Source organism: Grus americana, chromosome 3 (genome assembly GCF_028858705.1).
Source record: "Grus americana isolate bGruAme1 chromosome 3, bGruAme1.mat, whole genome shotgun sequence".
Taxonomy (NCBI): Eukaryota; Metazoa; Chordata; class Aves; order Gruiformes; family Gruidae; genus Grus; species Grus americana.
Genome location: NC_072854.1, coordinates 111620894 through 111644558, shown reverse-complemented (window position 1 = coordinate 111644558; position 23665 = coordinate 111620894). Strand labels below are relative to the sequence as shown.

Sequence of the window (23665 nt, the reverse complement as noted above, 5' to 3'; positions counted from 1 at the left end):
GCGCGGGGGAGGGACCAGGGCTGGCGGCGGGGAAGAACTACAAATCCCGGCAGACCGCGGGGCGCGCGCGTGCGCAGTGAGCGTGCTGGACGTGGCCGGAGCGCGCCTGCGCACAGGTGTCTGTGTCTGGCAATGGCGGGAAGCGTGGCGCTGAGGTAATGGTTGCCTCGTGTTTTGTTCTTCGGGGCGGCTGTTCGTGAGGGGGCTTAGGGTCGGGGTTGGGCCGGCGGCGGCGGAGAAGGAGGAGGCGGCGGCGCCTCAGTGGGCGCCTGTAGCAGTCCGCGGTGGGGGGAAGGGGACTGAGGCTGTTGGGCCGCTGGTAGCTGTGGTGGTGAGGCGAAAAGGCGCTCCCTCAACTCCGGCATCTCCACCAGGCCTGGGTTAGCTGAAGGAGAGAAGCAGGTTGCCCCGGCTGCTGGGCCTGCAGCTCCCTCCTCCTGAGGTGTACCCCTGCACCCCAACCGCACGCCTGGCAAACGTGTGCCCACCCCTGTCGTCCCCGAGTCTGACACCGAGCGGGCCGCATGGCGGGGCTGGATGGGCATGCCTGCTGAGGCAGTGGGGCAGGCTGGCGTCAAGCAGGGCTTCTTGCCCAGAGTGACTTATCCCTCAGGGAGTGAGAGGGAAGGCCTGCACAAGTATAAGCTGTCCAGCGCTATCTGGGATTTTCAGGCATCTGGTGCCTATGTGGAAAGGTTGTTTGTCTGCTGGAGGGCAATTGCTGGTTACTGAGATTAGGCCAGCTGTTTCACAGATTGCTTTGCCAAAACCCCTGACTTTCTGTTACAACCCTATTTTCTGCTAATTCTTTTCCCAGTGCTGAAGCTTCTTGTCTCTCTGTTCCAGTGGAGCTCTGTGGGCTTGTGCTTTAATCTGGGTTGCTAAATTTATTTTTTTTATTATTTTTTTTAAATCTCCTTTTTCTCCCCATGGTCTTAATTTCCCAAAAGAGGGAGGTGTATTTTTGACCTGGATAAGTTCAGTGATTTATCTTACAAACTGCAAGGAACCAAGGAGGAGAGGTGGAGGCAGGGAACAGGCAAATGCGCAAATTCTATTGATATAGCTGTCAAAGCCCTGCATTATTACATCGTAACTAGAAAAAAGAGAAAGTGGTTATTCCAACCAAGAAGATAGATTACTGTTGTCTCTCTACATCAAGCAGCAATGCTTCTTCCCAGAGAAAAGCCTGTGATGTTAACTTAAAATTATACCTTCAGCCGTGGACTTGCTCGCCTCAAATAAGGGACAGAGGGCAATAGATCTGTACCTGTGTTTAGTAGTACTCTTTCTTATTATCTCTGAAGTAAACTAGTGCTTTTTTTGCTTGATAGTGACTGAAGAAAAAGCTCTACTGATTATTGTCTGAAACCATAGTTGGAGGAAGGTTTTTATGGATGTGAACATTTTCTTAAGTAACCCTTTTTGTTTCCCTCACTTGGTCCACTCATTCCTATCCTGGAAAAACTTCTTCAGTTATGTTAGTGCAGTTGGAACTGCAAAGTCAACTAGCTTGGGAAACTTAAGAGAAGTCCTTCTTTTTTCTTTTTTCTTTTTTCCCCCCAGGTTATTTTATTTGTGTTCAGTTCTCCAGTGTGGCTCATCATGCAATACTTGAAGCAATTCTACCAGTCTTCGAACGCAAACTGTTTCAGAGGGAAGGGAGATGCTTCCCCAGAGACAAATACCAATTAAACTCTGTTCTTTACATACAAGAGTCAATCCAGACACTCCAACTCCTTTTCTTTCTTGTGAATGTAAGTTATTTGCATTGAAATGCCACTGTGATTTATTGAAAAACACATGATTCTTTATTCCGCTAGATACAAGCATTCTTTATTTCTTAGCAATCCTAGAACCTCTTTCCTTTTATAGAACAGCGCAACAGCTGACAGACTCTCCCTTTCCTTGTGGTTCAGTTCATAGAGTACACAAACATTTCCACAAATATTACTCCAGAACAATACAGGCTGTTAATGTAAAATGCATACTAGACATAACTGAAAGACTGCATCAGTGTTAGAGTAAATTAGCTCTAGGCCTCGTAGTATTGCATATTTTGATAGTCCTATGATTCAAAACACTGACCTGGTATGAATTTATTCCTTAAAAAATATTTGAGAGGGCAGCTTACTACAAGTGAACTTTATGCTGAATCAGGTATCATCTTGCTTCCTGCAGCTGACACAAAGCCAGAATAAACTTTTTCTTTTGTGCTCTGGATAATGTAACAAATACACAGTCATTGACCCAGTGTTTATTCTGTTCTGATTAGTACACTTGGGTAAGCATATTAATGGTCATCAAACAATAGCCTGCGAAACTACAAGCTTGGATGCTATTACATTGGAATAAGAGTATATTTTTTCCTGGTTTTTTTAAATCACAGCTTTAGCAGCTCTGTTTAGAAGTAAACTCTGAGAGAGGAGAGATTAATTTTTCTGCACTGCTTTTTGTGATGAGAAAATACAGTGAAACAATTGGTATTAAAGCCTGACCTTTATGTATCCCTTTGCTGCTTTTATTGGTTTATGTTACCTCCTGCAGCAAACATGTTATAATGTGCTAATATCATTCATTATTTCTTTTTCAGCAAGGGGCAGATTCTGTCAGGTAACCTATTCCATTCGAACACCAAAAAAATCTATTAAAAATATGGTTGTCTTCTGAGAAGAATGAGTTGCTGTCAATGCTGGCATAGCAGCTTTGCAGAAGTGAGCTGCTTTACAATACTCAAATGACAAAACATGGGGAGCTTCTTAAAAATAAATTTATCAGAACAATTGGTAGTTATAGTGAAGACATACGAAATTCACTGACTGAACACCCAAGGAGAACTGAAAAAGTGAAACTTGTATACTTCATAAAAAGTACCTCTTTATGCTGTTACAAAATTTTTAGCAAGCTGTAGAAACAGCTTTTTGATATCATATGAGAAATGATAGGTAACAAAATTTGGTTATGTTTCACCTAAATTTCTAAAACTTCCTCACATGTACAAGAAATGAAGCAGGGCAGAACTTAAGTCATAGCACATAGTCCAGTTTCTTGCTGCTAACCTATCTGAAGCAGATTGTGCTATTTTTTAAAATTTTTTTCCAAAACTTGCAAACTTTTGTGGCAATAAAATGGTTGAAATTGTCTGTTTTGTCTTTTCGTAATGCACCTGACCCCTTTTCTCGTATGCAGGCAGGAGAGTAGTTTTGACAGGAATCTGAAGGTCAGAGGATGCTCAGAGGGTCATGTCCATTCTTGCCGTTGATCACTGGAAAATGAGAACACAGGTGCAACTCCACCAGCTAGCCTAGTTCTGCTGGATAAGGAAAGCAGATTTAGATTTGATTAAGTATGAAGTGATGATTAAAAAAGGGAAGTGGCACATTCAAAGTATCTGAAATGGTAAGGTTTCCCTTGTAAGGTAGCTTGCTTCATATCTAATCAGGCTTTTAAAAGTCAGTAGCAGAATTAACTAGTTGGTACTTTCAGTATTTTCCTCTGTTACTCACGGACCATGAAGCAGTTTTAAAATCATTAACTATTTTGATTGATATGCATTGTAATTATATGAAACTGTTACTAAAGACTGAGACCATCTAACAACAGTATGGCAAATCTGGCTGTAGGGCACCTGGTACTGAGTCAGAAATGCCACTGCTATGTGACACAAAGTTCTGATCCAACCTAATTGTGTTTTCCTCATTCAGATTTGCTTTTGACGGGTTAATTTTTTATCGGGTTACATGCCATCAGGTTACAGAACAGTTGTTATTTGCCCAAACCATACAAAGTCAATGTGAAAAAGTAAAGGCAGTAAAGAAAAAAGCAGTGTATCTGCCTACTCCTTATTAAACACCTGCAGCTGGAGGGCTTTGTCCTTCACAGATGAAGAACAATATTTGTGGAACCAGAGTCCAAGGTCTCAGTGTCTTGTTACGAGATGCCTTGATCTGGTCAGCTGCAGCCGATACAGCCCTGTTTTTGCAAACTGTTCTGTGCGACAGATGCCTGCACCCACACGTTGGTGTCACTGCAGTTCTGCGTGAGTGCAGGATCTGTCGGTACAAAATAACTCCTACTGCTGTATTTTTGTTTTCTGTGGCCCCTATGGCTTGGGCAATGTATCAAGTGCTCTGTGGGGAAAGAAAAGAGTAACATTGAAGTATTTTCAGGAACAGAATGCTGATGTTAGTTGGCAGTGTGCTTTGCCTATATTCTTTGTTTGCAGTGGATTAGAAAGGAACTTTGTAATGATAAGCAGATAACTTTCAGTAGGAGAATAGGGCCTCAATTCTGCAAGTATTTAGTGTTGATTTAAACACCACTATTCAAGTGTTTGCATTTTATCCGTGACCATAAACTTTCCTAGGACTTAGCACTGCAGTTACAATTCAGTTTTGAAAGCTGTGCTGTGAACAGTAATTCTGGTATACTGGTTTTGCTTTTGAACTTCCTAAGCGTCTTAGAACACAACGATGTTTGAAACTCAGTTTGGAAAAATACTTTTATATTTTACTCTGATCTTTCTTCAGATTCAAATAAATCTTTTATACTTGCAGTATATCTGTTTTTCTTTGGCTTTCCCAGTCTCGGGTCTCCCAGTTTCGACATGCATATACTGCTGCTGTCTGCTTTCTCCTAGGTATGCAGAAGAAAAACGTGTTTTTATTCTTGAAAAGGTGTTTTGTCCCCACAATCCCCTTAAGTTGGGCATTCACTATAAACTTACTTGGTTTTAATACCTCGTAACAATGGATTTGTTTCATTCTCTTCTGCATAGCCTTTTTTTATTTCCCCCTCCCTCTTTTGGGGGGGTGTTTGTTGCGGATCAGTTTTTTGTGTCTCCTTTCAGGACAGTTCTGATACTGTTGCTGTAAGTGCATCCTCTGCTGCAGGATTTGCTACTTGCAACATCTTTATGTGTTTGCCCTGTTTCAGAATTTGCAGACCAGCACCTGTTCTTTTGGGGAACATTTCCACTTTTCATTGTTTATTGGTTCTTTCTCTTATTGTATTATTTATCTGATGGAATTTTGGTGGCATAAAGTGTATGAAGGCACTTTATGACCACAACAGTTCTTTGTTTGGCAAAGGGCAAAAATAGGTTGATGGTAGAGTTTTATGACTCTGGAAATCACAAATTTCTTTTTCCACAGGGGGAAAATATGGTAACCTACAGACTGTTCCTAACAGAAGAAAGAAAACCCTAACTACTCACAAATGCTTCTTGTCAGAATGAAATTCCTACAGCTACTGTCCAGGAAACCTGGGAGACTGGAAATGCTTTTTCAAATACCTTTTTGCCAAAAGCAATTCCCATATTTGTGTCTGGCTACCTCCACTTGTCTTTATAGTAAGAAGAAAAAAGCGAACAGTTATGAACAAGTTGACCAAGAAAAATACAAGAACTTGGTCTACTCTGTTACATCTTACAAAACCAGCGCCCAAACACCAGAGACAATATTTGAAGAAGACAATTTGTTATATGGGCCACCGGATAAACACAGACCTCCAGTTAAAGCTGAAACAAAAACTCCCAAGAACTGGGTTCCTTTAATAAACCCCAACAAGAGAATTCCCCTTCTCAACAGTGATTCAAACCTCCCCATGAAAATCTCTTTACAAAAAACAAAAATGCCCAGTGTTACCCGTGTTCTTCAACAGACTATGTCTCCACAGCAAGCCTTTTATCTAGAAAGATGGAAGCAGAAAATGATACTGGAACTTGGAAAAGATGGTTTTGCGGAGTATACTAAAAGTAAGTCCAACTACGGGGTGATTACAAAGTAGAAGCAGTAGTCTGGATAGCTGGCTGGGGTGTGCTAGCACAGCTGCAGTATCTGGCCCTACAAATCAAGTGTTTTGGAAATGCATTAAGTTGTTTCAATTTCAAGGGGTTTGAGCATATTGTGAGTGCACCTGTTATCAATGAATCTAAGCTCTTTGTTCTAGGACTACTAAAATGGATTCAGAATTGTGTGGGAAACAAGAATTAGACTGTAGACATTCTTTGCTCTATCCTGTCTGCCTCTCCTTTATTTGTCTATTTGATAATATCTATTTACAAATAGGTATTTTCCAGCTGATGTTATTGAGCTTGTTTGCAGATACAAAGCTACTTTGTAACAAGATGGAAATAAGCATTCTGAAATAGTTATCTTGAGTGTTTAAAAAATTATGTGTCTTGCTGTTTATGTTGAAGTTCTTCAGTAACTATTTAGTTTATCCAGTATATATGTCTCTATATAGCCTCTTCTGTGAAATTGCCATGCATTTAGAGGTTTTCATTTCATAAGACCTGCAAAGATGACTTCCCTTAAGCTGTAGGGCTGAAGGGGATCTGGGAGGACCTGGGGGATAGTAGGTAGCCTCTTGTAGTAGGGTTGATAAGTACCTGAGCACTCCTTACATGCATTATTATGTTTTTTTAAAACTGAATATCCTTTGTTTATGCTTTTTTAGTTACTGAGCATTTCAGTGAATAAGGTGGCATAACAAATGTTACATAGCTATATAAAGTTTATCTATCTTGGAATAATTTCTGAGATAGGCCCTTACTCCTAGAACTATGCCCACACATTTCAGGACGAGATTAGCTCCATTCAAATGAACCAACACAACAGAAGAAGCAAATGGCGCAAAAGTAGCCTAGAATAGTATTTTTAATTCATGGAAATTCACAAATGCCTTTGAATAAACAATAAATTAAAAATCATATTTTGTTTCTGAGGAATTAGTGAGGCCGAAAAAGTGAAGTAAGCATTAACATAAGAGATACTAATTTCACTGTTGACAATTTATTTTTCTGCCTCATTCCCTTCTCCTCCCCACATCCTCAAGCTTTCACTGCAAAAACCAGTGGTTTAAGAGCCATGTTGTGTAATATCTAGAATACAAGTCCATCAGGTATTATGAGTAGTGTGTAAAATGTGGAGTTTTTTCACATTTTTCTTAGATCTTTTCCTCCAAGGAGAGCTCTTTCATGCAGCTTTGGAATCTATATTCCTGTCTGAAGATATGGCAGCTAAGGAGCAGGGAGAAGATGTTGCTATTTCCGGCTACTTATCAAGTGTGCAACATGTCTTAAAAGATATCAGCGAAGTGAAAGCTCTGGAAAGTGCCGTTCATCATGAGACTCTTCAGTATCTGGGCCTGGTAGACTGCGTGGCTAAGTATCGGTGAGGTACTGCTTCTCTAAGAAACCTGATAATGCCAGTGTTGCATGGTGCTCCGTGGTGCGTGGGAGGCTGTGTCCCACCCAGGCTGGTGCAGGTGTGTTGGTGATCTGCTGGAGGGAAGCTGCAAAGATCTTGTATGGGGGGTGAAATGAATGAACTCACCTGGATGAACCTGATGACAGAAGTGCTGTTGCTCCATATGGAGAATTCCTTTCTGGAGCAGGGTATGAGCCAGGTGGGATTAAGTGCTCCTCAGCAGTTGCCAGGAACTGCAGCAGATATCAGTAAGTCTTGATTTTTGTGATCTAAATGACCAGCGTGGAAGAGACTTGCTTAGACTTGGCATAAGAATGAGCAACATGGCATCAGAGTGAAACAGGCTGAGAGTGATATGCCTTTCTTTGCTGTCCCATGCCTTATTTCTCACTGTGATTAAGCTTAAGTTTAAAACATTCTCCTATCTTGTTCTCTTATGCAGAGGCCAGTTGTGTGTGATTGACTGGAAAACTTCAGAGAAACCAAAACCATCTCTGAAGAATACTTTTGACAACCCACTACAGGTTGCAGCGTATATTGGAGCCATAAATCATGATGCCAATTATGACTTCCAGGTCAGTAGGCCTGCTACCTGCCAGGACAAGCAGCAGTGTCCACATTATTTTCATTTCTCCCCACCTGCTGCCTTTAGCATCTGCTGTCCATCATGGAACTGTTGGTAGGATTTGTAACAAAGCAGCCCCATCTTAGATCATGTTAAACTGACATACTGTGAAATAACTCCACTATTCTTGCTAATCCTGCTGCCTTTGCCTGTCAGCAGTATATTTTCATTAGTTTTAGGGAACTGCTCAGTGGAACCCAGGGATGCTCAGCATTTTAGGAGGTCAGGTGAACTCACAGTGACTTGGCATCTGGGCAGCCCCCAGAGCTTGTGTCAAGAGTAGGAAGGAGGAGGAGAGGCAGTAAAGCAAAAGAGCCTGCAAACAGGGAAATGCGGTGGGAGGGCATCACTCGCATCATGTGTTGCAGTATCCCACTAGCAAATGAGGGACTAAGCGATTTGCTTGGAGTGTTGGGAAGCTATACAGTGTTTCATCAGAGGAAAGCAGTGTGTTGTCAATCACTTAATCGGAAGACAGTGGAATAATGTTTTTAAAGACTCGAAAAACAATTCTAGCCAGGCCTGCTTGGCCTGAAGGGTTGTTATTTCAATAGAAAGCATTGAAGGGGGAGAATATAAAGCAGATGAGAGCAGGGTAATTTGTAGGTTCTTCAGAGAACTTTCTAGAATACTATAGAGATCAGTAAACACAAGCACTTAACAGATATGTCCTTACAGAGTGAAATACAGGCAGTAATTCTAGAATTCTGCTTTTAGTCTGCTGTCCCCCACCACTTTCTCTTTACTCCAGTAGCTGTGTGGGGTTTGGATTAGAGCTGTTTGTCAGGTATGAAAGATGTTGGCACACGCCTAAGTAACCATTTCCATTCAGATGGATGCTGGAGAATGGCATTGGTCTGGTTATATGACCCCAGGCAAACCCTGGGAATTTTACCGGCTCCTGCAAGGTTTAAATAGACCCTATCACTCTGATACTCACAGTTTAAGTCCTCCAGTTGTCACCAAAGTCAGTCAGAGCTTTGAACTCTCAGCATCTGAATGTTAATCTCCAAGTATTTTATGGTAAATTATTACTCCTTTTATTCCTCATCTCTTATTTAAGGTACTTTTATGTTACAGATGATGTTTTGCAGTGAGGTTTAGTGTGCAGAATTGCTGATTAAAGTCGCATATTAACATTGAATTTCTGACAGTCTTCTGTTTTTAACCGTAGGTTAGCTGTGGACTCATTGTGGTTGCCTATAAGAATGGCTTCCCTGCCCATCCGCATTTCATGGATCCTGATCTGTGTTCACAGTACTGGAATAAGTGGCTTTTGCGCCTTGAAGAGTACACGGACAGAAACTGACCCAAGAAGCAAGTGGTCTGAGCACAGAGCCAAAGCAAGAATCCTTTGTTTTAATCTTCCATTTGAATACATACTCTTTTTCAAGTAACTTTGGCTAATTTCTTAATATCAAAGTTTTCCCTTCGCCCTCAAAAAAAGAAAGAAAAATTGGAGTGGGGAATGTGTATTTGCTTATGTTGTAGGTGACTTAAATAGACCTGGCCAGACAAAGTTGACTGACTTAGTCTCTGTTTTTCCCCACAGAGTTTGTACAACCTGAGGTTGATAGGAAAGTTTCCTTTATCAAGTAAAACTGTTCAATCAAATCATCCTTCTTTTGTCATTTTTGAGAAAAAAAAAAACGTTGCAGAACTGAGACTTTGAAAATGAAGTTGGTGAACTAAAGCAAAAGGACATTTGCATTGTCTGAGCTGAGAGAAATGCAAACGATAAACAAATGAGTATAGTAGACTGGGTTTCAGTCAGCTTAGTTCTTGCTCATCTCAAAGGTATCTGTTAACGGGCTTGTTACTATTTGTGGTTTTTCTTACAGCAACAACTGGAAAAACTGCACTAAAAATTGTAACCAAAGTTCTCATAAGCACTTATTTAAAATACGAAGACAAAGCGATCGTTTAAGAGAAGTGGCTTTAACAGAAGAGGAGCTGAATCGTAACTGATACACTTAGAAATTTCCAGCAAGCATTCTGAAAAGTTGGGGAAATTTAACTACTACTAGTGGCTCCTCCTGCAGGTTTCTTAACAGGCTGCATGGCCTGCGCAAAAGAACTGTGAGTGTGAACAGGCTTTGAACCTTGGGATGTGAAGCTCTGAGCGGGCCATGTCTGCAGCTGTCCTCAGCTCTCCTGACTTGTCTGTGAGTCTGAACCGACAAGGAGGCCATCCGCGTGGAACCACCTCCAGTGTCAGGTTATTGCCAGTGCGAGTAAGTTTCTTTCTATAAAGCGGCTTGTGACTTTGAAGCTGGGCCTTCTGAGGAGTGAAGAGCTGCTGGTTGGGTTTTTGGGGGGTTGTTTTTTGTGTTTGGTTATATTTTTCTATAAGTTTGTGTGTAAATGTTCTAAAACAGAAGTTACTTTTGAAGCTTGTTTCATAAAATCAAGTCTATAAGACACAGAATAAGCTGTGATGATGTCAGGTGATATTGCTTTGTGTATTGCACACCTGGAGACCTTTTTTCCTCATCTTCTTTGTTTTAATCTGAATTGTATGTATAAGTTTTCATAACACCACTGCAGATTACAAATAAAAATAGAACCCAACCTGTAAGCTTCAAGAAAATCAGCCAGAACCATACCTACAAAAACCAATGGGCAGGCTTGCCGCTGAAGAAACTTAATCCTCTGTAGTGCTTAATCTGCTGTTCCTCCGGAGTACTGAGCTGTGGAAACTTGTACAGTGAAACTTTGTTCTAGTGGTACTTGCTTATTCAAACCCAGTCTGGTGATGGTATGATTACCCTGTGCTTAATTAGATTTCTATCTAAAAAGACCAACCGTGGAGACTGAGAAACTGGGTTCAGAGATGACTAACCACGACGACTCTGCGTGAGTGCTCAGAAGTTCTACCTGTTTTACAAGTGTGTTCCCACATCACAAAATTTTAGCAAGTGGGTGGTTCAATGCCACTGAACACGGTCAATTTTCTCTGAAAGATAGCTCTGTGGATACAGAGAGGGTGGGTATAAGCAAGAGGTAAGATGCCCTGCACAGAAGCAGGAGGTGATAAAATGTGCTGAATTCCCTGTGTTGATTTGGACTTGATAAATCGAGAGAGCGTGGAACAGTTGGGTGATGTTTGTGTGGGATTGCTGCCTTCATCAGTGCATCATACAGCCGTTAGATGTCTCTGAACCACGTGAGCTTTCAGCCTCCTCCTGCTTCCTAGTACGTAAGGACATGTCTGGAGCCTGGGCAGTGCAGGCACCTGTTGGCTTCACCTGTGATGGTTTGTTTAACAAAAGCCTTGTGTCTGAGGAAGGCTGCCAGCTTCACTGGCACTGCCAGTTTGTAAACCGATCTCTAAGTCTTGGATGAGTCTGTACTGTCAGGGAGCCAGGAGAAGGCAGGCAGCCTTCAAAGGCGGTACCGGTGGAAGTTACTGGTGTCTGGCACTTCTGGAAGTCTGGCTGCCTCCGGCATCCCTGTGTGAGCTCAGGAACGTTTCTGCAGAGGCACAAGCTAGTGCCGGTTTTGTCCCGTAACAGAACTGGCAGGTGGCCACTGCCAGTGTCATGCAAACTCTCACTTTGTGACCAGTTTAAACTAACTTGCTAGACTGTTAAATTGGTGTGCCCAAAGCATCTGCTACAGGGCGTATCTCCTCTACAGAAAAACCAGCCAGGCAATCAGGGCAGTTACTGCAACTATAGCATCCAGCTTGTCAGAGCTTTGCTCTCCATACAAAGTGTTTTTTCTTCTGTGTACTGTTACCTGTGTCTTTCCTCTGTTGCTGCGAATGCTTTCTTTGAGATCACACAGATGCACCACCTTAACATGTCTGTAGCTCTTTCGGCAGGGACATGCTTTGGCAGCGATATTGGAGGGAAATCGAAAGCAATGTGTCCTACAGGAGGGAAAAAGCCATGTACACACACAAAATGCGTCTCCAGCATAGGGAGGGTTTCGGACGCACCTCCACTGTTCCCATGTAAGGGCTGAGGTTTCAGCAGAGCTAAGTGCACGAGTCCTTCGCAGGCAGGTGAACGCTAGTCACTGCTCAGGTGGACTCCACTGAACTCCACCTAGGAGCTGAACTCAACAGTTAAGTTTCCTGACCGAGACCTCACTGAGCAGTTTACTGGGGAGTGTCGCCAGCACAGTTGGCTGAACTGGCTGTTAACGCTTTTCTTAGCCAGGCAGTCTTGTTGATACAATTGCAAGCATGCAAGCTTCGCTCGGAGTGAGCATCCTTCCATTTATACTATTGTTATAATGGCATGATCTCAGAAGAACTGGGGATCAGTGCATAGGCTTTAGCTCTTTTTGTAAAGCAAGGATCTTCTAATTTATCTCAGATGCTTTTTTTTCCATGGACTTCCTATCCAAGTATTCCGTGAACTTTCCCGTTACACAGGATGACAAGTTTGTTCTTTACGCAGTAGCATCACTTTATTATCCTTGTTTTCAAGGTCCCAAGCACCAACAGTTGTGCTAAATAAAGTATTAATATAATTATAAATGCTTTAAAACCCCTAAAAGCTTTTCCCCACACATTAAAAAAAAAAAAAGCAAATGCCTGTACAAAACTGAGGCGAATTGATAAGATTTTTACAATTCTTGCAGAGACGCTCAGAATCTATCATTTGAGTAGTAATGATTATGAAGGTCCTGGCTATGACTGTGTATTTTAGGTGGGTTACTTTTCAGCTGTTGGTTCAATGTATATAGAATACAGTGCATTCTCCCCAAGTGTACAGCTTTATTTTGAGCATGATACGAATTTTTGGAATTTACAAATGAAATCCATTAATTGTTATGCATTGAAATTGATGTAAAACCTGTTCAGCGGCTGTGTCCATTAAGAGACAGATGAAAAACGTGTGCTTGGACCAGAGTAACTCACGGTTGCCGAGGAAGTTACCACCCCACCCCGTCACTCCTAGTACAGACACTGAAGTGCCCCGTAAGGGCTGCAGCAGCTTCTGAAGTCTTAAAGTGTCAGGCAGTTTCAGCAACATGAGTTCCATGGGCATCCCTCTCCTCTGGTTTTTAAGTCCCTAACGTCACACTCAAGTATCCCTATAGGCTTGTCCCTCTTGGTTGTCCTGGGTCAACAGGAGCTGGAGTGGGATTATGGGGCAGTCCTAAATGCACAGAGATGTAGTACCTGTCCCTCACCATCATCGCCGCCTCCTTCCCTTGTGGCATCAGCCTCGGTAGGAGCTTTCTAAACTGACAGTGGTTACAGGTAGGAGGCCAGATTTGTGCCTACAGTTTTGCACTGATCTCATGAGGCAGGGACAGGCTAAGTCTCCCTCTTCACTGCGTTGCACTGCTCTGTTGTATTAGCGAACAGGCAGTTGATGATTAAAAAGAAAAAAAAAAACAACCCAAAATGAACACACACACACGCACACACCATAAAATACACACAAAATTGCATTTCATCATGACAGAAAAATACATATCTTCAAGTCATTAAAGTATTTTCCTTGGGTTTCAGGGTTGATATTGGTGTATGTTAAAAGCATGTGGTAATAATCCCCAAAGTGAGCATGACAAGTCCAGGAACATCAGAATTAAGGTTACACTTAAATCTAAACATGATAAAATAAGTTCACAGCTTAAAGTACCTAAAACATGACCATAAGTCTGCCCTGGAATAATGCCATTCGCTAGTAGAGAAAGTTTGGGAGGAAAAAGTTTTGCATCCTTTCAAAAAAAGTTTCAGCTCACCTTGGATCATGCTTCCATAAATAATTAGTTTACTGCACAGAGGAGCAGAGTTAAGGATATTTGCACTTGCACATTTTATCTTATTTACTGATAAAGGGTACTTCTATTCTTAAGACCATTTTAATTCATTTTGCATGGAACAATGTTCTAGTAGCTGCGCATACAAGACACTTTTCACCCAAACCTCTCAAAAGTAATAATTTTTACGGGTGGTAACTGTTATTAGCTTTACAAAATACACTGAGGAAATATGAACTTATTTGTCAGTGGGCACTCGGATGTGTGGTAGAGCTGAAATAGAAAACAGGTTGCCTGAATTGTCAGTTCAGTTAAATGCTCCATCCAAGAGGTGACAGCCTCTTCCAAACTTTCCTTTTTTTTTTTTTTTTTGGCCAGATAAAAAAGTCTGATGTTTGCATCGTATATGGGAATAGTTCTTTCAAGATGAGGTTCTGCCAACATCAAGAGAGTCCTGTTAACAAAAGCATCCTTTTTATTTCAGGGGTTTCTTTCAAAATTGTTTTTAAAAAAATAATATATATATAGTCCTACATGTAAACTTCATTCCTTTAGACCACTGTAATCCACTGTGTTACTCATCTTTGTCGTCATCTTTGGAGTTCCTCTGCAGGACAGGGCTCAGTTTGTTTTGCAAAACTGCTGCAAGTTTTTTTGAGGTTTTTTTCAGGAAAGCACTTCCGGGGTGAACGTTACTAACGTGCAGGTACAGGTCCTCCTGCGTGGGGCCCGTGTAGCCGCAGTCTTCGCACACGTAAAGTTTATCTCGCCTTTGTTTGTAGGCGTATTGCTGCTGCACGCCGTGAATCTTCTTAAGGTGGGACTCCAGGGAACAGCGCTGGGTGAAGGCTTTGTTGCAAACCTCACATTTGTAAGGACGAATTCCTGCAACGTTAAAAGACAGCAATTACCATTCTGATCTACATTTCTTACAGATGACTAAGAACTGTCTAAGGCTCTGGCATATCAGTTATTGAGGAAACACCTAGCAGTAGGGAGCTACTAGCCCAAGGAACTATCTGTCTAAATAAAACATCTTACTTTCAGGCTAAAATTTTCAGGAATGGGTTGACGTATTTAGGAATAGACAACCTAGAAGTGTTTTGAGGGGACGTGAGCAGACACTAACAGGCACCCGTTGGCGCTTTGGTCCTAAAGAAGTCATTTTCAACTCTTGCGAAACAGACTCCTTTAGAGTTCTGACTTTTTGAAGTCCTGTGATTAGGTAAAACTATCAGTTTCAGCTAACCTTTCATTTTTACTTTTATAATGAATGAAATCTTGTATCTCGGTAAGATGTTAATTTTTCTCTTTTAGTGAGCAAAGCTTAATGAGGCTTCAGTGTACGGCAGTCCAATGTGAACATACAGTGATCACGGCACTTCAAACGAGTGAGAGCGTTTTCATAGAATATAGATTTGGTGATTGAGATTACAAGCTCAAGTTCTGGAAGAGAAGTGCGTTAAGATGAAAGAAATATGTATGTGTGTCTCCAGAGGAGGGAGAAGGGGCTGGCTTGTGATTTGAATGCCCAAGCAGTTTCGTTCAGTACAGACAACTAACATTTAAAAATACTGAGCACTAAAGAGTATCCATTTTACCACTAATCAACACCAACTTAACAACAACCCCCCAGTACTTCAATAACAAATAGCAGAGTGTTTAATGACACTTGAAAAAAAAACCTAAACCAGTTGTGATTTTACTTACTAGACTAGCTCAATGAGTTTTGAAGCAAAAACCAGCCTTAAAACAGATGCAAGGAGTTACCTAAACCCCTCTCTTTTCCTAATGAAACCTGAGTGTGTGGAAGATCAGACCTGTGGTAATAGCCAGGCAAAAAAGGGCAAAGCACACACATCCATACAGATGGTTGTAACTTGAATCGGATTGTGTTAAGTTCACCACTCAGACACTGATCTTTCTACCAGAAATCCAAACTGATTAGAAGTTCCAATAAGCAGCATCTTGACTGTATTTTTCCAAGTCTGGTAAAAGGAGGTTATCCCAGTGCACCGGCTTAAACTATCAAGGCTAAAGTTTCCTAACGCCTACTGCTGTGACACTGCTTTGGTTAGTCACGTTAAACTGCAGTTGGAGAGAAACTCCACATCTCCATTAGAATTCACGCACAAAAATGTGTCTTTTTACAATCAGTATTTTGGGTGCCATTTCATGCTCATCTGAAGGCAATGTAAACCTCCACCAGCCTTGGTTCCTGATGCCCACAGTGCTCCACAGGCACGAGAGCAAGCACAAGAGGGGTCATGCGAGGATGGCACAGCCCATCAAGGCTGTAGGAATCTCTTCATTACTTAGGAATCATTTTAAAATTTGATTTTACTGTGTATATTACTGACTTTTAATGTGTAACTCTGCTTGTGCCATGAAGCTAAACTGGGACATTTGGCTTTCACTCTCTCTGCCAGTACCCTACTGTTGCACAGTCTGGTTACAAACACTGCGTGACAATTCCCACTGGAACACCGACATTCAGTAAAGCACACGTAGATGAGCACCCATAGCTATAAAATAAAGCCCACACTACCACTTCCAGCCCATTTGTCATCTTTTTAACATTCAAATATAGTCCAGCTTTCCTGAACAGCAATCAATTTTGGCATTAAAAAAGCCACCGCTTTCAGAGATGCTGTATTTCAGCCTGGAAAAGATACGTGCCAAGACACTATTGGTACCGCTGCTGCAGCCTTCTTTGCCCCCCATGACCCAAGGCACCAAGCAAATATGCAATATATGTGAGCATTCATCCTGGCTTTACACTGGAGAGAAGAAATAATGACACCAGATTTCTTCTAGTAAATCTGGGGACAATCTAACCATAAGATTCACATTTCCAGGACAGTGGGTTTTCACTCGGTCCAGTACAAAGATCCTTCCCTTCCAGAGTTTCGCAAAATTTGGTCCACTCCTGCATCATGTATTCAACCCTACCTGCCACAGAATATATATGTTTTTAGCTTCTGAACAGGGATCCTCTTGGATTTAGTTTCTCAATCTCAAAGGATGGGACAGGTTGAAAAAAAATCACTTATTTCAGAAGCACCGACTCCACACTTCAGCCATCCCCCAGCGGCAGCTCCCTGCTCACAGCCAGCAGCTTTCCTTTCCACATGAAAGCTTTGCAAACAAACCAAAGCAGCGCAAAACCTTGGCTCCGGCCAATGCTTTCCCATCGAAACGGGCGGCATTGTTTTCGTGAGCTCTACTGCTAACAGCTCCTGCCCACCAACGCGCTTGCGTCACCTCTAGCAGTGCGCCTGGTTGATGGTGCCTGAGCCAAAAAAGGGGCATCGCAGAGCAAGCCCAAATAATTGGCAGGTCTCGTAGGTAACCACAAATCTGGAAAGTCAGAACGTGCCGGGAAATGTGGTGGATGCATCCCTACAGCGCAAAGTCAAAGCCCCCTGAGCACAGCCAGCTTGGCCTGCCAGAAAGAGTCTTGCTTGGGGACGATGGGGTTGATGTGTATTTAAGCCATCGCTTCCACTAAGCAAAAGAAACAAAAATGCAGCCTTCTCCCTGCTCCAGGTTAGGCAAGCACTTCTGTGACCAGTGAGCTGGTTCTGAGGCAACCGATCCGGTTCAAAGAAACATAACGGCCTCTATTTGGGGTGGGCTCAGGAACCGACCCCACTGCAGTGTGGCCACAGAAAGTTCATCCCTCCAGCCCAGGGGAGCGATATGGGAGCAAGAGTGAGGAGAGAAGGGAAAGGGATGACTTTTCTTTCTTCCAGTGCCATCATGGGCTTAAACCACAGCATCCTCGGTTATGCCTGTACATCTGCTGTAGATGCAAGCAGGGAGGAGGAGGGAACTAGCCCGGGTTAAAGGCAACTTTTTCACCCACCCTCAATCCAGAGCAGGAACTGCTGTTGGGAGATTTTTCAGCCCGCTGCTCCTGATTTTCAACCCATGCTGTGACCTACACGACAAGTGAGTAGAGACGGTTTAGGCCAGTGGCCAAACTGATCTGGATGGCTGGATGTGCAGAGGGAAATGGCTCCAAAAGGGGATTGGGGGAGCTGGTAGCCTGAAGCAGGCAGGGATGCAGCAAACAGGGTTAGTGGAAGTCAGATGTGTTGTCTAGTTTCCCTAAAAAAGCTGGAGGCCCAGCATGAACCACGGTCTGTTTTCTCCAGACAGTGCCAAAATCAAGCCATAACCCCATCCCGCAGGACAGCTGGCAGGGAAGGTTTGCAAAAAAAAAAAAAACAAAACCACCCAAGAAACTGCTGCTCGTTGCCTCTAGAGGGCAAAGTGTTTTCATCCACCGCCTGCCCGCGCTCACCGGTACACACTGGGCTCGTAATAACGTGCGGTGAGTTACACCAGGTGGGTTACCCGGGGTGGGTTATCCCAGGTGGGTTATCCTGGTCTCGCTGACCCAGGCATGGCAGCACATGGCCACATCTACACCAGATCTGGATGGTATCTCATGCACCCACATTGCTTCAAACAGATTTCATTAGTTCTCCTCAGGTTTTGTCAGTCCCAGAACTTTTACCTGTCCATACCCATGTCTTTCCCTTTCCTCCACCACATCCCCACTATTTTTTGCAAATGTTGTTTACCTGGGTTTTGTATTATTGTCTCGCCACGTTACCTTCATCCCCCATCCTTGTCCCAACTCACCCCTCCTCCCACCTCCCGCTACCCAGAGGTGTCCACAAGCCCCTGGGGAACGTGTTCTCACCAGTATGGGTCCGGACGTGTCTTTTCAGATCGAAGGTGTCATTGAAGCCTTTTCCGCAGAAGGTGCACAAGTGTCTTTTCACCTGGCTGTGACACTTGATGTGACGGTTGAGCATCCGCTGCAAGCGAAAGCCTTTGCCACACAGCTCGCAGCTATGCATCGTAGCATCGTTACAAGTGCCGGTGGTGAACTAAGGAATGGAAGAGGACTGGGTGAGTAGGCATCGACATGACAAAGATTAACAGAAAACAAACAAAATAAGGAGGGATGGGTTATTGTTGCATTAAAAGACTCTCGGGATATGTTCAAAATGAAAAGTGAAAGCATTCAGGAGATTCTTGCTGGGTGAAACCTTCACGCTTCCCTTGCAGTCAGATGGGTGACTGTTACCGTGCGCGGTTTGGGACTGCCACAGATGTTGGACAGCTTGGCTTCGGGGGTTAAAAGAAAGCCTGTGCGCTGGATACCTTCCAGAGGCAGGGACCCTCGTCCAGCTACATCCCTAAGCACACGGGCTGAGGCTACAAGCTCCTCTCCGTGGGGCTGTATGTGTGTTTGCTCCTGCACTCAGCTGATACCCCAGATGGAAACGGGAGGCCCTCCCTGGTGTGAGAAAGTCGTACCCATGCGGTGCCTTCGCTAATCACGCTTCCAGCTGCTATGGGTCCCTCAAAAACCAGCCAGCAGTGAAAAAAAGGTAGGTTTGGCGAGATAAATCAAGGCACATTGCGCTGACTCAGCAGAGACTGAAACAATGGCACTACTCTCCTCCCATTGGTCTCCCTGGCTTGTTAATTAACAGCAGAGTGTCATTAGGGGTTAATTTCCCCATTCCCACTCCTAACACCAAAAATATTGTGCCAACACCATGACCTGGCTTGACTAAGGGAGACACTGATGATTCAGCTCTTGGGAAGAGCGTTCCTCAGAGGAAAGACTTAATGTCTGGAAGATGCAAATACTTTGCTATTAGTTTAATTATTTGTTGGGGAGTGGACATGTTGGCCACTAGCCGCTTGGGCCGGGGGAAAGCCGGCGGAGCAGGCGGCACCACACGCACACGTCCGTCGGCTTTCGTGGTGCTTTTGGGGAGTTTCTGTGGCACACTGAGAAAACTCAGCTGTGCCGACACGAGGTTTCACTGTGACTGTGGCTAATAGCCCAGGTTAAATTATACGAAGTAGGTTGAAGTCAAACAGCAGCAGGGCAAGCTCTTCATAGAGGAATATGTTTGGGGGTCCTTTTTCCTGAAGAGCCACTTATTTTTCCTTTCCTCCACTTACTACTGAAGCAATGCTACCTGAAATTGTAAAGAAAGCTTTAAAAAAAGGCAGCTGCAAAATCACAAGGTGTGACACTAGAGGGGGAGCCAGCCAGAAAGTATCTGTTGGCCAACAGGTAGGACTTCACCTCATGCAGCCACATATAGGCAGGGTGAAAGCCTAGCATTAATCATGAGATTAATAACACAGTGGCCGAAAGGCTGTCATCCCAGCAGAGACAGTGGGAATTTTTACAGCTCCATCCAGCAAACCAACAGCCAGGGTTTAATGAGGTGTTAACTAGCCACCAGTAAACACATCTCCTCCTTCCTAGCACTGGGGTGGCCTGGGTCCACCTCTGCTGAGGGGAACTCTGGATGTTCAGAAATGGACGTGGTCCTCCCACCCCATCTGCATCACCACCGCGCTTTGGGAGCTCCATCTTGCATCCTCCAGCACCACGAGAAGCCCATGAGTGATTCATCTTCTCAGCCTGGGGACTGAAATCACCGCTCTGCTCTGCTGGCTCTGCCCAGGGGACACCCAACCATCAGTACAAGCTCCTGCTCATGCAGCAGAGAAGCTCTTCAGTGAAGTTAATGGACAGATAATTGCTTCATTTCACCCAAGCCTGCAGGTCCACCTCAAGGTGGCAATGGCCTTTCACAGCTTCGGAGGAGGACCTTTGCCTAGCTGCTATCTTGACAAGTGAAGAGGGTAGGGAGGTGGTGGGAAGATTCACCACAGCCCCCTTGGTGAAAGCTTGACTACAACCTAGAAGGCGGCCTTTTAAGGAGGCCCCACGTTAAGGAACGAGATCCACCCACGCACCGTGGGGCACGACTCCTAGCTGCCAGGGCTGGTCCTTCCTGGCTGGGTTCAGAGCTCCTGCAGGACTCGAGCCAAGCAGGTCAGGGGCAGCATGTCCCAGGCGGGGATAAGGGAAGGCAAAGGGCACTGGAAGATTACGGTACATCGCTTACGAGGCTTGCCCTGCCGCTGCCATCCTACAGCCAGACGCTCTCGCCGGCCTCCATCTCGGTGTGTGGGACGGGTGCTGTCACCTCTACCAGACACAGCCCGAGGGACTGTTGTCACCCGGCGTCCCCAGCCGGCAGCCGGGCCCTGCCCTCGAAATGGGGTGACCCCATCGCCGGGGAAGAGAACGCAGGGGTGCAGGCGGTTACCTTGATTTTCGACCTGACCACGGGGCGCTTGACGGCCAGGTCCAGCAGCATCCCCCCGGCCGTGCCCAAGTCGCCGGGGGCGGGCTGGGGCGTCGGGGGGTCGCTGGGCTCCGCGTCCCGGGTCCCGCTGCTCCCGCTGCTCTCCAGGCTGCAGCTGTCCTCGTAGCCCAGCAGCACGCAGCCGATCCCGCCTGCAGCCGGGAAGGGGGGGGGATGCGATGAAGAGGGGGGACCGCGGAGCCGCGGCCAGGGGAGGGGAGGCGGCGGGGGGCGGGAGCCGCCGGGCCCCGGTGTTTAACCTGCGGGCGGGCCGCGAGCGGCGGGGGAGGATCCCCGGCTCACGCTGCAATCGGAAACTCAAACACGAACGGTCCCAAAGTTCAAACAAGCCAGCTCCGCCGCCTTCCCGTTATACCCCGGGCAAGGGCAGGAGGAGGAGGGAGGGGGAGGCCAGGAGTACATCACAATTCAACCCCCACCCCACCCCCCCCGTTCCTTTCTTCTCCTCCCCCCGCCACCTTTCTCATGCAAACGAGGTTTCCCACCTTCTGGGACACACACACCGCCCCCCCCCCCCCCCCGCCCATAGCCGGGGGCTCCCCGGGGTGGGAGATGGTACCAGGCATGGGGGCTGCATCGCCCGGCGGGGCCGGCAGCCGGCACCCCCGCCGCTGGGCGGGGAGGGTCCCCGAGCCCCCCCAACGTTTAGCACAGCCCTCCCCGGCCCGCCGCCCGCCCCCTCGGGGCTCTCCCAGCCCGGCAAAGCCCCATCCCCAACCCGCCCCCTCCGCAGCCCGGGGACCGGTGCGAGGGCTGAGGTCCGGCGGGGACCCCCCCTCCCTCCCTCCCTCCCTCCCTCCCGGCGGCGAGCGGTGCTGGGGCAGGGAGCCCGTCGGCGCCGTACCTGGGATGTAGGTGTCGGCTCTCTCCTCGTCGGGCAGCCCATCCCAGCTGCGCACCGCCGGCTGCGGGCTCCGACGCTTCACCAGGAAGGCTCTGGGCATGGCGAGGGCAGGGGGCACGGCTGGGCACGGCACGGCACGGCACGGAGCGGAGCGGAGCGGCGGCTCACCCCGCCGCCCGCCCGCAGCCCGACGGGGCGCGGGCGCTGCGCTGCCGTCCGCGGGGAGCGGGACCGCACGCACCGGGCAGAGCCGCCGAGGAGCGGGGAGGGGAAGGGGAGGGGAAGGGAGTGGGGGGGGGAGGAAAGTTTCATAAGGTGGAATAGAAAAATGCACCAGGAAACTTGGGAAGGAGCATGCGTGCTGCAAACATAACGGTGTCAACAAGTCTGCTTACCTGTCCGACCGGTTGGAGCAGCTGAGCTTTGTTCCAGCCCTTCCTAAGGCATGAATGTTTGCAAAAGAATTTAACGTCTGAAAATTAAAAAAAAAAAAAAATAGAGGAGGGGAGCCCTGCCGTTGCTGCCTGCCCGCTGCCTGCCGTTGCTGCCTGCCTGCCCGCTGCCTGCCCACCGCCCCGCTGGCGGGGACCCCGGCGGGGCCGGACCCGCTGCCCGCCCGCCGCCGCAGCGGGATGCTGGGGGTGCTCCCCACTCGCGGGTGCGGGTCCCGCCGCCACGGGGGGCTGCGCTGAGGGCCCCCCCGGGGCACCCCGCGGAGGGGAAGGCTCCCCAGGGCGCCGGGGAAGAGCCTGAGTTGTCCTCTGGGCAGCAGCAGGCAGAGAAAGTTGTTATTATTTTTCTTAATGACAAGCCTTTCTTCTGTTTTTTGGGGGTTTTTTTGTTTTGTTTGTTTTTTTTAAAAGATTTTATTCTGTTTCAGTCATTGATTCAAAATGAAAAACGTGTTACGGCCTCAGCCTTTTCTTACCCCCCCCCCCTTTTTTTTTTTTTTTTGCCTCTTGTGCTCTCCCTCTCTTCCCGAAGTGGAAATGAAACAAAAGACAAGAGGACGGGGTGGGGGGAAGGAAGCAAAAGAAACAGAAGAAAACCCACAAAACTGTACTGAAAAGTCTCTGAGCACCGCAAAGCCCACACGTGGTGTGTCCTTGGGTATTTAACAGCATTCAAGGGTGCCTTCTCCTGCTTCACACCTACTATTCAATCTGCTTTTTTATTAGAAGCAGTGGAAAAGCACTCGGCACCTTCCTCCCCAAGCACATCCTCACAGAGCTGGCACCAGGCTGCAGCGGTTGTGCAGGCTGGTGAGACCGAGCACCAAGAGCTGTTCCCCCACGTGAAGAGGCCTTTGAAATGGCATCGCTCTTCTCTAAGGTTGCTGCTTTTCTCCCAAAGAGCAAAGCGCAGGCCAAAGAGAACTGATGGGAGTTTCACCATTGGTTTCATTGAGACCAAGATTTAACTTCAGGGGCTGGGTCTGGAGCTGGGTCTGGAGCTTCTGGAAAGGACACACCTTCAAATGAGATGGCCAAATGGAAGAGATCTGCGTAACGTGTGTCCCCAGTTACTCTTTGGGGCAAGGAGCACTGGTGCGGGGCTGTTGGAGACTTTATCCGGGGGCAAACTGGTGGGAGCTCTTGCATGGGTCTAAGCCCTTGGGGTGTGGGAATGGCTGGAGCCCCAGGGATGGAGGAGTCCCAGCCCCGCATCAGGGGCCGCACGACCAGAGGAGGTCCTTCAGGCTGAGCATCCCAAAGCATTCAGTGTTTCCAGCCAGGAAATCCCAGCCAGGAGCCACAGCAGCCCTACCCACCGTACCCTGTTTCAGTAGGGTCTATTGGAGCGATGCACAGGTGCAGATATCTTCATCCCAGCAGAGGAGTTACCCCACCACCCGGCACTTCATCCTCCAGCAAGGCTTTTAAGCCCTGAGTGCTGACCTGCAGGACAGGCCCTGGGAACGACAGTGAGGGCTGAGAGCACCTACTCGGTCCCCCTGCTCCTGCAAGGAGTTTACAGTCTCTGCTGGTACCGGGTGAGAAGCCACCTCAGCACACCTTCGGGCAATACCTCAGCAATA

General features: G+C 46.3%; 2 protein-coding genes across 3 annotated transcripts; one reads left to right on the top strand and one right to left on the bottom strand.

Annotated features, from left to right (window-relative positions):
• Positions 1-53: 53 nt before the first annotated feature.
• On the top strand, positions 54-10426 carry MGME1 (mitochondrial genome maintenance exonuclease 1). 2 transcript variants are annotated; one of them, XM_054822878.1, is made up of 6 exons: positions 87-155; positions 1567-1757; positions 5154-5755; positions 6953-7175; positions 7654-7786; positions 9011-10426. In XM_054822878.1, exons 3-6 carry the CDS (start codon positions 5218-5220, stop codon positions 9143-9145), a joined length of 1029 nt encoding a protein of 342 aa, XP_054678853.1. In that variant the 5' UTR covers positions 87-155; positions 1567-1757; positions 5154-5217; the 3' UTR covers positions 9146-10426. The 2 variants fall into 2 exon arrangements, with proteins under 2 accessions (XP_054678855.1, XP_054678853.1); XM_054822880.1 differs by lacking the exon at positions 1567-1757 and having other exon boundaries at positions 54-155.
• Positions 10427-11783: 1357 nt separating this feature from the next.
• On the bottom strand, positions 11784-21887 carry OVOL2 (ovo like zinc finger 2). The gene is made up of 4 exons (XM_054821019.1): positions 21628-21887; positions 20724-20914; positions 18275-18464; positions 11784-14445 (listed from the first exon to the last, which is right to left on the bottom strand). The coding sequence occupies exons 1-4, from the start codon at positions 21725-21727 to the stop codon at positions 14135-14137; spliced, it is 792 nt and encodes a 263-aa protein (XP_054676994.1). The 5' UTR covers positions 21728-21887; the 3' UTR covers positions 11784-14134.
• Positions 21888-23665: the final 1778 nt, after the last annotated feature.

Excerpts from the sequence above, each read along its gene's own strand:
- MGME1 (XM_054822880.1), top strand. The coding sequence starts at position 5,218 with ATGCTTCTTGTCAGAATGAAATTCCTACAGCTACTGTCCAGGAAACCT. Across the intron at positions 7,176-7,653 it reads GACTGCGTGGCTAAGTATCG|AGGCCAGTTGTGTGTGATTG; the intron begins GTGAGGTACTGC and ends TCTCTTATGCAG. Across the intron at positions 7,787-9,010 it reads ATGCCAATTATGACTTCCAG|GTTAGCTGTGGACTCATTGT; the intron begins GTCAGTAGGCCT and ends TTTTAACCGTAG.
- OVOL2 (XM_054821019.1), bottom strand. The coding sequence starts at position 21,727 with ATGCCCAGAGCCTTCCTGGTGAAGCGTCGGAGCCCGCAGCCGGCGGTG. Across the intron at positions 20,915-21,627 it reads AGCCGACACCTACATCCCAG|GCGGGATCGGCTGCGTGCTG; the intron begins GTACGGCGCCGA and ends TCCCGGCTGCAG. Across the intron at positions 14,446-18,274 it reads ACACGTCCGGACCCATACTG|GAATTCGTCCTTACAAATGT; the intron begins GTGAGAACACGT and ends TTAACGTTGCAG.